We start from the raw sequence: 15692 nt of genomic DNA on the forward strand, positions 1-15692 counted from the left end.
AAGCAAACCACATTCCACACCAATATTGACATAATTAACAGTTATATGATAAAATGTTTAATTACAGCATTGTTAATACCACTTATCTCTATATAATGTATAGTGATATGTAATAATTAATGAAATGTGTTTATAGTTTCTAACTGTCACTGCCTACACCCTCAATCTCCTATTTCTGAATTATCAACTCTGTAAAGCTATTTACTGGTCTTAAACAACTTTCTGGGAATAATTTAAGGGCCAATGTAACCCCTCAATCTCCAACTACAGAATTATCAGTGCTGGAAGGTGATTTAATGGTCTCTAATGACCTTCTAGAAGGTCACCTTTAAAAGGCTTTCAATATATATATATATATATATAGAAGGGTCTGAAAAACTTAGTACATCCCTGGATTAATCCTACGAGGAGGAATGACCCGGCCAGCGAAAGCTATATTTGTATATAGTCTAGCTGGCCGAGTGGTCTAGGGCGCTGGACTTAGTGCAGGCGGTGTTGCCATAGATGACACAGCCGTACAAGTTCGAGTCCCGCAGAGGGACCGACCAAAAATTTGCTTTGCAAATTTGACAGTTATAACATCGTTGGGAATTTTTCAGACCCTTCTATAAGTTTACGTTATCTTCCCTGTATCAATTTGCACTCCTAATGGTTGAAACCAATCCCTATGGAATGTCAAAAGCTGTTTCATCATAATCTTATCTTTTTAAATATATAAGTACACTGTAAATTAAAGAACATATATCTTAAAGTCAGAATTCCTTTTTTCAGTTTGGAGGAGCTGTGTTTGTCCCGTCCATACCACAAGCTTTAAGATTGATGCACCATTTATAGTGTCCTATTGGATATCTTGAGGAATAGCTGATATTCTGACCTTGAGGAATAGCTGATACTCTGACCTTGAGGAATAGCTGATGCTCTGATTGTTATCTAATATTGCATGTATTTTCTATAGTTTTGCATTAGATTGAGCCTAAATTTGTAGTCATGTTTTGAAATCATCCAAACTCAGATTGACCTTTCTGTACTATACATGTACCAGTATCATGTAACAGTTTAATATTCAATAAAAACCAAAAGTTATATCATGATATAGCTACATTTATCATTTGAAAAGGAAACATTTACCAATTTACAGCAATTTACAGCAATTTATATAATCTATATGTTTTTTTTTTTTTTTTGCTATGAAAGTCTTGGAAATAAATAATAGCAGTGCCATTATACAAACAACTAAACCTTTCATTATTGATCTTATCCATTGACTTTGTCTGTCAATTACGGATGTCCTAATATAGCAGTCTTAATTTCTTCAGCCACTTCCAGACATTATTAACCTACGTTTGAGCAGTTATTGATGAAGAGATTTATATCAATGGATGACCATAGTAACAGTGAATGGTCTTAGTTAAGGTTATTAACATCCAGACTTCCTATCTAATAAAGTTAGAATCAAACTGGAATACCAAAAAGAGAGTAAGACAGAGAAGGAATGCCCATACTAAATATAGTAAGCTAGAATGGAAATGAGTAAGCTGATGTAGAAATACCCATCCAATAGTGTGCAACAATAGTAAGCTGAAGTGGGAATACCCATTAAGGAAAAAGAGCAAGCTGAAATGAGAAAGTTTATACAAAAGTAAGCAAGCTGAAGTGGGAAATCTCATTCAATAGTGAGAATGCTGAAGTGGGAATGCTCATACAATAGCCAGCATGTTGTGGTGGGAAACCCCTCACAAAATAAGTAATAGCCAGCATGTTGTGGCAGGAAATCCTCACAAAAAAAGTAATCTGAAGTGAAAACACCCATACAATAGTGTTTCTAAAGTTAAAATAAAAAAAAATACATGTGGTATATCCATAATTCAGACTGGACTGGGATTTTCCTTACAAAAGGGGACAAACAGAAGTAGAAATAAATTTATTTAAACTTACTTTCTTTTGTATTGGAATTTTCACAAATTTCAAATAATTTTATAGTACATGAACCACAAAATTATCTGAAAAAAATAGCTTCTACTTCTAAAAAACATATTTTTATTATATTTTGGAAATACTTACTGGTAGAGCTTGAAGTTGTAAAAAAATTAAAATAATACATCTTTGGTGTCAACAGAAACAACAGGTTCAGACTGTAGAAGAACTTTGATGTCAACAGAAACAACAGGTTCAGACTGTAGAAGAACTTTGATGTCAACAGAAACAATAGGTTTAGACTGTAGAAGAACTTTGGTGTCAACAGAAACAATAGGTTCACATCGTAGAAGAACTTTGGTGTCAACAGAAACAATAGGTTCAGATTGTAGAAGAACTTGATGTCAACAGAAACAATTGGTTTAGACTGTAGAAGAACCTTGATGTCAACAGAAACAATAGGTTCAAGCTGTAGAAGAACTTTGATGTCAACAGAAACAATAGGTTCAAGCTGTAGAAGAACTTTGGTGTCAACAGAAACAATAGGCTCACATCGTAGAAGAACTTTGGTGTCAACAGAAACAATAGGTTCAAGCTGTAGAAGAACTTTGGTGTCAACAGAAACAATAGGTTTAGACTGAGGAAGAAGGTAGATTTCATCTTACATAAGCAATGTATTGATGAGTGTCTTTCACTTAATAGGACACCATAATAAAGTGACAAACACTTCAGCATTATATGCATAAATCAAATAAATAGTATCAACTAGAATATATTTGTGGAGAACAATGACAACACTAGATTATGGCAGAAATGGAAGAAGAGTCGCAAATCAGAAATTGACAACCACAACAGAGAAATCATCATACTGTCCATGGGGAGAACAGTAGAGTAAAGACAGAAGCCATCCACACAAATGAGTAGGGATGTACATGGCTAATCACTGCTGATCTACCACCTCAAGGATCTCCAAAGTCAGGTGTCAAAATGATAGACATCATGAGGACTTGGCTGACAATATCAGGATCCATCCATCATCAAGTCAAGATTATATTCAGGTAACATGGCTTTCCCTTGAATCCTGCTATAGTGGTGATTAAGCATCCATTCATAGCTTCACTTTCATAAAACAGTTTCAAGAAACTACCAAACTAAGGTGAGAGTCCTTGGAAACACATGTAAAGGATCCACCTATGTGTATCAGACAAAAGTTACCTACAGTTCAATAATCTAATCAATCAACCACCATGCCGGCCTTTTATCCCTTTAATTACTTATTAAAAACAGGAGAAATTAACGGACTACAATGATCTCAAAAGCTAGAAGCCTTAACTGGAGAATTATTCTATGTGTAATATGTCTGTGTCATTACAAATGAATTCTGATTTCTGGAACATCTTCCACCTACCAACATATCTGTTTTACATGAAGTCAAAACATCAATAGAACTCATCCTAGATCCTAATCAAAATATCCATTTACAATGGGAGCCACGATTCTTCATCACATATCCTAAATTTCCTTTCAGAGGCAATCCACTGATACAAACATCTTAATTAATGTTGAATTCTTTAACAACTCTACCAGAAACATAAATATATTCCATGTCAGGGTGATGGTGAGGAAGATGTCTGAATTAAACCATCACCAAAACCTAAGGCTATCAAATGACCGAGAAACCATAATATTTCTATGTCTTCCTTGAAGAAATATGCCAAAAAATAATCACTTTACATGTCAAAACTATATATCTTATATCAAACTGGCTAATTCTACAACAGTGGTGATTGAAGAAAACTTAATCTAAATGCTTGTATTCTAAAACATAAAATAACCACACTAGGGTAATCAAATCATATTGTAAAGACATGTTTCATGTCAATTAATACAAAATGGTTTCATTAGTATGTCATCAATGATTGAGAAAACCTAATCTATTAGCTCCTTCCACTGAAAGAAACAGCAAAATATGCCAACAATTATTAACTTTGATGCCAAAACAATACACATGTCAAATTTAAACATTGTACAGTGAATAGAATTGCATAATGCCTATCACATGTTCAATTCTATATCTCTGGATGTCCTCATAAAAAGACAATTGAGTTTACACCAGGATGTCTCCAAGAATTATATGCATATATCTATATTCAGCATTAACTCAGTTTGAAATTATTTTTATTAATGTTAAATCTGTGATTTGTAGCTTTAATGCAGTCAAATATCACCATCTCTGGATTAAAATGGAATTTTACGGTCTAACATGAATTAATGAATTTTTAAGTCGATGAAATTAACCAGTATTGCGAATATAAATGTGTTAAGGCAGGATGGTATTATGGCATTATTACTAAACTGGCATCAATTTACAATGTTTTATATAGAAAGCTGGTGACAATATTTGACATCAATAATGTCATCTTCTTAGAAAACTACTTAGCATGTCTGAAGAGAGCTCCCAATAAACTATATTCAAGATTTCAGCATTAGTCTTTAGGAGACAACATGGCTGTTTATAAAGGAGAATGGGTATTGATGTATAATTTTGGCCCAAAATAAAATGCTTGATGGCTTGATGTAAAAAAAAATTATGGATGTCATATTAAATTATTACAACCACATTTAGTTAATGACATTCAATTCATCAACTCCTGTAACAGACTCTGATACAAGCCTGCAGTAAAGTTTGGTATGTATATGAAACTCAGAGACTATCTACTCGTATGTGACTTATTTCCGTCTCTCTTTGAGGAGAATGGGGCCATTAACAAGTCCTCTCCATCAGTCTCTTTAGTTTGCCACCCTGGTTGCTTCGGTCCATGACTGAAATCCTAGGTCTTGTCTTTCTTTTTTGATGGTTTTTCTCCAGGTTTCCTTTGGTCTGCCTCTCTTTCTTTTACCATCTGGTGTCCATGAGATGGCTATCTTTTGCGTGCCTGGTGTTATTCATCCGTAGTACATGTCCCAGCCATTTCCATCTTCTTTGCTTTATGGTAACACTTAACTTTTCCATGGTAAGCTTTTCTTCTCACCTCATCATTTGTTACCTTCTGTGGCCAGTAGATCTTTAATATTCTCCTTAGGTTTTATGGAGAAAGAAAGAAATCTACTCATATGTAATCTTGATATATGATTTTGTCCAACAAAAAGGTACTCAAATGAAAGGTGTCTTGTATAAGAGAACCATAGTCTAAATGAACTTGAATAACGTTCACCTTAAATCACCACCCGAACACAAGTAAGGATGATCATGGTTTTTAAGTACTGAAGTGTAACACTGTTCTTCAATTCTGAAAGTACATGCAACCAGCTTCAAGTATAATGTATAGCCTTCAAGGTTGAATCCATATTTCTACAAAACACATTTATCAATGATATATCATATCAAAGAATGAAATGTAAATTGGACTATTGGGTGCCAATTTTAACTGAAACCCAATAATTAGAAGTTGCCTATGATGTAACATCTGACAGTTTCTGACCATTTTCTATTGAGTTATGGAGTATAATCATAGTAAATTATCAAGGATAACTTGGGTAATATTAATAATGTCTAGTAATTTCCATATAAAGCCGGAATATATTGAATATGTTATGACAGATAAACATGAATTAGTGAAGAGCCGTACATACAGATATAGGCTTAATTATAGGGTTTTAGTCTAGGGCATGAACTATCTTTTACCATAATGCTTTTCTTTTTTTTCCACATGTTTCAAGCATCCTTATCTAACAAAACTGGATTCCTCTTGATAGTATACCGTACACTCGTTTTAAAAAATTTAGACACTGCCAGAGATTCAAGTTGCAGAAAACCAACTGAACAAATGATGTTTCTTTGTCTACATGTATGTCATATTTTTACACATCTATAGTTCTTTATTTATACCGATCTATATTTTGTAGAAAGTCACACATTCGTCTTCCTCATATATCAACGAAATCAAGAGAGATAAGTCTTGGAAAGTGACAAATTCATGTACAATCTATATAAACGCAACAGCCAAATTACAAACTAAAACTGGTTATGTGATATGTAACTGTTTCTGAATAAGAATTTTTTGACAGGCATAAATCATATCCTATTTAATAAAGCATGCTACTTAAATTTAATTATTATCAAAAGTGTGATGGATGGTAGGACACAGTGATCACCATAAACTCAAAACTCAATTAGGGAGTGATATATAAGTAACTCATTACCATGTTGATCCAAAATGTACTTTATTGTCAGTCCCTGTAAGAATCAGGCAGTCGGTGAAATATGGTATGAAAAAAAAACATCATTTTGATAGTGTAATTTGACAATTTGCACCATCAGAATCAAGGAAAACAGATAAGATTTCTCCATATCATGCTGGACCATTGAGTCTGTCAAAAACCTCATTTTTCTAAGATTCTATTGAAAAATATCTGCGCAAAGCCAGTGATGCAGAGATCAAATAATGGTATTTTCAAGCTCCCTTGAGTGATGTTACATTTTCTGATTGGTGGGGTTTTGATATGCATGTTTCTGATTTGTCCCACTTTGCCTAATTCTTACAAACACTTACACTTAATATCAAATCTGACCCATACAAATTTTGAATAATACAATGATCCTCACCACCTCTTTTAAATAAAACAAGAAATCTGAGAGCAATTGCTCATTAGTGATACCTGGGTTTCAATCATGATATAAGAAAAATAAACAAAGTCCTTGGGAGCTGTTGAATTTTGCCTTAAATGGATCCCGTCATATGGCATAACTACAGGAAGAAAGTGTTAAAATTTCAAGCTATTTTGATGAGTATTTGCTGAGAAAACTGTGACTGAAAATTTGTTATGGATTCATGACACATGCACAGTATGCAGTAAAACAGAATACACCCCCTCTTTTGGAGCAAGGATATAATGAATGAAAAACCAAATACACAAGAGAGAAAATTATCAAATATCCCATTTTTGAAAATAATTAAAAAAAAAAGAATATCATTTGAAATGCTCACTAGACAGAGGACAAGCCAATAACAAAGATAGGAAGAACTTTAAGAATGACAAACAATTCTACATTTGGAATTGACAAGAGGACCTGGAAATGACAAATTATGTCTGACATTACCAGCTAAGTCTAGTGTCCCTGGGCTATCTACAGAGGATGATTAAGTGAGAGCAGGTCAGAAAGAGAATGTATGGAGAACATAATACTTTGAACAAGACAGCATGGTTAAGTGTTATAACTATGAACTACAAACAATAGAAGAACTGTAGATTAATACACAAGCAGAATTTCCATTGTTATAAAAGAAAGAAAAACTGATAGGGTTAAATACAACAAATGCATCAGCATATTAACTCAACACAAAAAAGATTTTACATAGTTATAAAAAGAATACAATGTTATATACCAGTATATAATGAAACCTCGTTTTTCCAGGGACTGTTTATTTTTGCTGTCAGTTAATAATACTTTTTACAGTAAATCATAATATTTCATCAGTTAGAACTATTGAAGAGTATTTTTAGCATATCTGTTCTTAAAACATAAGAAATACGTTCATAGTTAATGGATCCCCCTGACAGGCCTAAAAAAAATTGGATAAAGGTTCAAGTTAAAAGTCTCAGTTGTGGTTAAAATGATCATATTGAAGCTGCATATTTGAATCATTCCCCAGAATGGCTTTCAAGTTAAAGCTGATTCCACAACATAAGTACTGGTACACTAATCTGGCAAAAAGAAACTGATGTGCACAAAAAGTCTCAGAATGAGCGATGCAAACTTCTGATGAAGCTACCTACCAAATTCAATGCAATTCAAATGAATGGTTTTCAAATTTCATCTTACCAAATATTATATACATAAGTGAACTAAAATTCAAATAGACACCCAGAAACCGGAAAAGGAAGCTTGAATAAGATGAATTTCACAAAACATTATACAATTCATTTTGTTTGAGCTCCTTCACATGTTTCCTATGATGAATGTTTTACCAGTTCAGGCAGACAAAACACTAAAATTCAAACTGTACATAAGTAAATAGTCATATTCTAAAGTCAAAAGTTTATTGCACATATTGAAATCTTTATCAAGACTTGGAAGTAAAGCAGAAAATTTACCCAAAAGTGGATTCAAAGGGGGCATGTGGGATTATATAGTAAAAGTAAAAAATCACTGTAGTGGGCCTCCTTAGGTCAGTCAACAATCCCACCCCTCCCTCATTTTGAAATTTCTAGATCAGTCACTGGTGTTGCCACCAACCTCAAAAGGTGATATAACTACCCCAAAGATTTTCAATTCCACTTCATTTTTTCTCTACATAGAAAAAAATTATAAAAAATCAAAATCTTGTGGTACACTTCTTGAAATAAATCAAAATTAACAGTTCTAAGCCGAAACATGTTTTATCTTCCCGAAACACAAAAAGCAACCATCAATTTGGATTGCATTAGGTAAACATATGATTTCATATATTGTTGTAGATAGTGGATCAAGGTATTGGAATATAATTGTCCGAATGTTTAATAATTTATCATATCATAGACCAGAAAAAACCATGATGTCCTAAGTTATCAAAACCTTTAAAAACTTAAAACTAAGTTCTACAAACAAAAGCCTTATAAAGTGTTACAATACAGAAAATAGAAATGGAAATACAGTACAGGTAAGTTATTGAACAAAGCATAGAAATGCCTTAATTTTCAATAATAGTATGATATCTATTGATATGTCTAATCAGACCTAAAATAGCTCAGAATAAACATTAGGAATTTATTTGTTGAGTCAATACACTAATTTATTCTATAAATATTTACACATGTGGAAAATTTTATTGCAAACAAATCTTCTCAGGAAATTGATATATTTTTAATTCTAATCCAAAGCAAAATCTAATATCAAATTAATTTCAAAATTTACAAAAAAGGTCCTTGTAAAGGAAAATTTTAATTACGTTCAAATGATGTGAATGATATAATTCAAAAAATGGCGAAGCATCGAGTCCACATCTAACAAAAAAGCAACATCACATCATTATTTGAAAGTGACATACAATTATTTCAAAACCCAACTTGAATACTGAATACTTACTGCCATAATAGAAAAGGTATTTATCGGCTAAAAACAAAAAAAAAACAAAATTCTAAACAAATGTCATTTAATCCACTTGTGGCTGTTGATTGCCATCAATCTTAAAACAAAACACAAAATTCCACAAAATCCACTGCTGAAATCTACACCTTACAGGTAACTAATGAGTTTTTACCAGGTGTGTTGAAGAAATGACAAGAAAATCCAGTCAAACAATGCACTATTGAGTGAATATAATTCATTAGGTCAACAATCTTAGTAACACTGCTGAAAAGACATTTAAAGTAGCCATATGAAAGGATAATTTTCTGGAGATCAATAAGCCTATAGAGGCTCACTCTTGACTTCATTAACAAAGTCTATTACTGGATCATCTTGTATGATTGCAGTGTTATTGCAATTGAACAACTATATAATACATGTTTCTCAAGTCGTGGCGATGTAAAAAATTGCAAATAGACAAAAGGGCAAAAATAACAACAACAGTTACACTGTGTTCCTTTAATTTGTCGTGTTTGATCTGATAATTACTTTTGTACACATGGCATTAACTTGCACATGAAAAGAGAAAATTTAATTTTATTGGATATGAGGTTTCAATAATTGTGGTATGAATTGTGTGGAGACCAAAAAGATTTTAATTCATTTAATTCTCTCTTTTTTATTCAATTAAAAGTCAGAGAGTTTAATCTGCATCGGAAATGAAACAAATTCTGACGTCAAATTGAAATATGATAAATGCACAAACAAGCATGGGTTGTACATGATATGAATTACAATTACCTGCACCTAAGCAGTAACCTTGTGGTAAGAAACTCAGTCAAATCTAAGGTGTATCCCACACATATTATTAACAAGTATTCAATTAATTAATGAATGAAAATGTAGTGACAGTCCATGCATATACTTTTCTACAAGTGCATGATTAGACATAACCATTCAAAAATTAGTCATCCTCTATACAAATGGGTTTACATTTGTCAACCGATTAATTCCCATTTATTTACTATCAAAAATGGATTCCACATAGTCTTAGCTGTAACGCTGGTGATATTTGACAAAACTTATAAAAAGTAACTAATATCTGAGCGAAATTATGTAATTTCAAGAACTTAGTCATTTTATCAATCTCATATAATATCCTTAGTTCAATAGCAATACAAATTTTACTTCATAACCAAACGGTAGGAAATTTTACTTCATAACCAAACGGTCGGAACAATGTCTGCTCTAAATGAACTTTGTATACATCAAATTATTTCAACTAACAGGGATTTCTATTTCCCATTATACTTTAATTATGTACCATCAAATTATAAATATTAGTATGACCAGGTCTTCTAAAAATATCAATAAAAATCCATAAAAAAAACTCATAAATTCATAGTAAATATGTCCATTTAATATCTAATTAATATGCTTACAGGTTTCTCCTGGGTTTAAATCTCTTTTCATGCCTACCTGAACATAGAAGAAAATAAAATTACCATGTGGTTTATTGTTTTAATCAACTTACCCTTTGAAAGTCAGCTTTTTCGGCATCAAAGTTAATCTGATCGATAAGGTCATCATCTAAATCGGTTAAATAATTGCTGTTTTTCAAAGTTTGGATTGTTTGAGCTGATCCACTCTCATACAATCTGATGTCGTCTGCCATTTTCAGTAAAATTTGACGCACTGTGACATAAATGTTCAACTATTGTCTCCAAAACCACTCATCTGGAAAATATTGTTTGAAAGATGAAATGTTATATACAGTACGGTCAAAGGAGAACATAATTAAAACACTGAGGTGAATGCCTGAGTTTTAACATGTACAACTCCAGTACTAGGCTTGGAGTTTGTAAAGTAAAATACGTCATCAAAAAGTGATAAAGAAAACAGACCTTCAGTAGAGCTATAGATATTTAATGGAAGAGTAATCCTCAAATGTAAAATATCGTAATGGTGCATGTTAAATTATGTCATATGTAATTCAGTTTAAATCAATATCTTTGGTAAGGGATTTGACAGGCTTTGGGGACTAAGTCAGTAGTAAGAAGGGAGCAGTTTAGACCAATTTAAAAGGCCAATTTATTTTTAAAAAACCCTGTTCCTTTTACTAGTAGCCTCTGCATGAAACACGCAACATGTTTTTAATTCTGTATTAGATAGAGCTCAGTCTAGAATTGTGGTACAGTACATGAAAATTGACTGCCTAATTTTGGAAAAGTATTACAAAATTTAAAGGTTACCAAAAAAGCTGGGTAAAAAGTAATCTTTTAGTAAACAGATTTCAACAGCACTAATTTAGATGCCTAGTTTCTGACTGTGACAACAGTACCACATTTACTCTGATTTCACATGCGCTGGAGTCAGTGTCTAAAATGAAACTGAACAGTTCTTGATTTTACCAAAACAAAGAGTCATAACTTCATTTGTCTCTTTTCAGATCTTTAGATCACTCGAAGCTGATTGAGAGGTTTCTAACACTAAACAGCTGTCTGCTCTCTTTCAAAAAGTATTAATTCATAAGATTTAAAACAAATGCCATCATTAGTTAAAATAGCATGTAAGAAAATCTATCAGTTTACAATTTTTACCCAGTAAGATAATACATGTAAAATTGCCATCCTGCCAATTGATCACACCCTAAACAGTGAATAAGTGCACCTTCAACTACATCAATACTGTATTCAATCAAAATTGTTTACAATAAATTGCTTAGTGCAGGACACTCTAACCACAAGAATTTGGTCATGAAGTATTTAAAAATTGTACAAGGGTATATAGAGGCATTCCTGTGGAATATAGATGTATACCTGTTTAATAATATTTATAATTTTCTATTTAAACTAATTGATTATATCAATTATTTGACAACCTTGTTTTATAATCTGTAAATTTTAACAACTAAATCATTCTCTTATAAATACAATGCTTTGATATGCAATGTCTGATATCCAGTTTGTAGAAAACTGTAATGTTTAATTTTCATTTTTTTTCACCATTTTAAATAAACTTAAAGCCTCAATCTCAACTCAGGTGATTTCCTATACAATCAAGTGGCAGATCAAGGGAGATGGGGGTTCTGGGGGATGAAATATCACTTTTGTTGAATAATTTTGTTAATTTCATGCCAAATTAAAGCACAAAATTAGCAATTCACAGTCTAGAACAACCCCTTTCCAAAATCTCTGGATCTTCCCAAGTAAACATAAAAAATCTATGGGTATCGCCTCCACCTTGGACATGACTATGCACTTTTCCACACAATAAATTTAACAAAATCTACAGTCTACTAAAATGCACCCCAACCTCACACCTGGTTGAATCCTGAATATATCTTTAGTACAGAAGTAATAAGGGATTTTCCAGAAAGTATTTCAGTGGCAATATGAAGAACCTGCAGGTACATGTACTTAAGGAAACATAGCCTTGAGAGAATTTATTTGTACTGATCTCTCCTGTAAACAATTCTGTCAACTTTTATATCTTTCACTGCTAGCTATAGCCCCACACTTTCCATTTCATGCAAAAAAATCCCAAGTCCAACAAAACAAAAATTTATATTGGACAGCAACTAAAATTGCTTATAACATATGGAATCAATGCACCCATTGGGATTTGAGATAACTGCAACAAGATTCAAATGGAATGATGGACAGACAGACACGGACCTAGGTGTAGCCAGTATAACACCCACTAATTGAATAGTGGTATAAAAGAACCATTCTATGTGAATGTATATGGGTTCATTCCCTTTAAAACTTTTAATCCTTTTTATTGTCCACTTTTAGACTTAAAATTTAGCTGTAGTAGTCTTCATTAAAATAAAAAAATTTGGCTTCAAGTGATCCCTGCATAAAAAGGTTCTTTAGGTCTCAGTATCATATAAATATTCCCAGAGACTTAAATAGTAAGGTGCATATTTTTAGGATTAAAAAAAAAATATATGTAAATTGATTAAGTAAATCTTTCACTACATCATTTCTAAGGACATGAGAAAAAATAATTTCCCGGCACTAAAAGGTTTGTCTTCTTATAGTGTTAAGTTTGCTCTTTTGTATAAGTCATTGTTCATATCTTTCGACAAAACATTGGTTTCAAAAAAAGAAACAAAAAGAAAACACACTATATTTTTATACCCTCCATGTTTTGACGTACACCTGCTCAGGGATATGCAATGCAATACTGGTACCTTTATGTTGGACCCTGGCTGTACTTTTAGAGATCTAGATAGAGTTGGAGTTATCAGGGCTAGGTACTGTTTTACTTAAACATAGTCATAAAATCAAGACCTGTTGGTAGTACATCCAAGGGTGTTCCAGTGAGTCAGTGGGAATTTTCACTGATTCTTTAATTTTAGTTTAGGGGAAACAGACATCATTCTTATACTGGTCCAAATGTGCATATTAACATGAAATTCCAGGAATAATTCATAGCCAGCCCATGTAGAGAACTAAAATTGAACTAAATCAGAAAAAGAAAAGAATTAAGCAGGTGCACAATGGCATTGCATTGCATAAATGTTTACCTGAGACTAACCAAACAGTTAATAATTGAAAGTGGATCTACATTAAAATTTGAAATAATACAATATGTTCATCATATTCCATCTTTTCGGGGGAATATGGCATAACAGTTTCTATGAAAATATTCCATTCGTGGTTTGAAGGGTGTTGCGAATTAGAACTAGGGATGGACGAACGGACGGACGAACGGATGATATATAGACGGGGCTAAAATACAAAAATCAAACACTAAGTTTCCCTACTAAGGCTACTTTTACCAATGTTTGTGATCGTCTGAATATAGCTGAAATATTGCTGCTCGGACGTTAAACCCCAACAAACAAACCAATGTTTGTTCACGTAGGTGGAAGTCAGAACGACAGGGGAGTAAAACCACAGATTTCGTCAATGAAGTCAATTGCATTTAGTCTTTCTCTTAGCCTATTACGAATACAGAAAATAACGGAATAACGGAATGCCCAAAATTTTTAACATTTTCTTAATTAGAATTCCTGGCATTTTGAGTGAATGTATGGAAAAGATCAAATAGAAAAAAAATCGTGAAAATTCAAAATAAAAACTTTATTGTAAAAATATTTAAGTAAAGAGCAATATAATACTGTGCCAAATGCAATGCTCATCAAGTTTAACCTTTTAGTGTCCGGTGTAAACTCTTGCACTTTGGTTGTGCATGTACTTGTGTATGTTTCACCCGAAGTCTTATTCCTTTCTTGACACAATGTATGTTACCTACATGATACCTACAAAATAATTAAAAAAATACGTCTGAATAAGGCGCCCCCAGGAAAAACACTCCACATAAAAAACAAACAAAAAAGACAAACAAAAAAACAAAAAAAAAACAAACAAACAAACAAAACAAAACAAAACAAAACAAACAAACAAACAAACAAACAAACAAACAAACAAACAAAACAAAACAAACAAACAAAATAAAATAAAAACAGTTGTGTTTTCGCCCTTTCATACGTTCAATTCTTTCATTCATTCATACGCTGTAGTGAAACTTAAAATACAAACCGATTAGTATCGTTTAAGCAGAGATATAAGAAGGAGTATTTTCAAAATATAAGAATATAAGTTGTTTGTTTTCATCATCATCGCGAGTTTTCTTTAGAATTTGTTAAAGTTATTATTTCGTTTAGCTTTGAACAAGATACGGATATCGGCAGGGAAATTAATAAACTAATCCATAAATCTCTTTGTAGCTGACCCGGGGCCCCCTGACACGCAGGGGCGGATCCAGACACTTTGAAGAGGAAGGATGCCAGCCGTGGTTCCTCAGAAAAAAGTGGGTGTTAGGACATTATTTTCTATTTTTGTCAATTTTGCGCATGAAAATGACAAATTTTCCAATAAAAGGGGGGTGCCAACCCTCTGCACACACGTACCCCTCTGGATCCACTACTAGACATGTACTCTATAACGTAACAAACTTACCTTTAATTTACAGAATTGAAATTTCAAGTTCGACCTCCACCATGGCAGTTTCTAATCTTATCGAATACCATCAAATTAAGCATTCAATAATTGAAATTACAGGCACAATCACCAGTGAGGCAAAACGGGAGCATAACAGAATTAGGAGTGCGATTCTCCGCCAAATTACCCTTCGTTTTCTTTGATAACATTTCATAGAAAAAAGTCTTTACTAAAGCAAATATTTGGTAATTCACGTTTATTAGTTTTTGACATATATGAAATCGAACAAACTGACACAGAAACATTAAATCAATCGGAAACTCCGCAAATTAGATGTCAATCATCTTTGTGCGTATGACTTCGTTCATATTTCTCCAAAGGAAGTTGCATAGTTTTGATTAAAGATGGGGATTCTAAATGAAGTAAGCTCGTATAGGGCTAATAAAGGATAATGTAAGTTAAGGCCTATATATAGAGAAATTTATTTCAAGCTCCAGATATGTGCTATTAGAAATACAAAATGTACAATAGTAGTATGTATGTCACATTATTTTTATAACTTTTTCTGAAGTTAACAACATACTCTGCCTGATCTATACATATACAGTACAACTGTACAAAAACTACAAGGAACTCTATATCATCCTGTTAAGTATATTATACTAACCTTGGATCCGTTTACCATATCATTATCATCAACTCTTGAAACTCAGTGCATTTAAATAAATTACATCAGTGGTAATTTTCTCATTCTTCCTGTCACGTCACATATATGG

At 32.6% G+C, this 15692-nt stretch overlaps 1 protein-coding gene across 5 annotated transcripts in view; it reads right to left on the minus strand.

The window, feature by feature from the left end:
* Positions 1-15690, minus strand: part of LOC148614808 (four and a half LIM domains protein 2-like) — a 75488-nt gene extending 59798 nt beyond the window's left edge. Inside the window, exons 1-3 of one of the 5 annotated variants that reach the window (XM_088589210.1) lie at positions 15584-15690; positions 10497-10699; positions 8981-9007 (exon numbers count right to left, since the gene is read on the minus strand). In XM_088589210.1, the coding sequence (XP_088445336.1) occupies positions 8981-9007; positions 10497-10637 (168 nt within the window). In that variant the 5' untranslated portion in view covers positions 10638-10699; positions 15584-15690. Of the gene's footprint in view, positions 1-8980; positions 9008-10496; positions 10726-10866; positions 10896-15583 lie in introns of those variants that run through there. The other 4 variants (XM_088589213.1, XM_088589214.1, XM_088589211.1 and 1 more) reach the window with 4 other exon arrangements.
* Between the last annotated feature and the right edge of the window lie 2 nt (positions 15691-15692).

Source organism: Perna viridis, chromosome 6, assembly GCF_037379345.1.
Source record: "Perna viridis isolate PV_CMFRI_1.1 ecotype Kerala chromosome 6, ASM3737934v1, whole genome shotgun sequence".
Taxonomy (NCBI): Eukaryota; Metazoa; Mollusca; class Bivalvia; order Mytilida; family Mytilidae; genus Perna; species Perna viridis.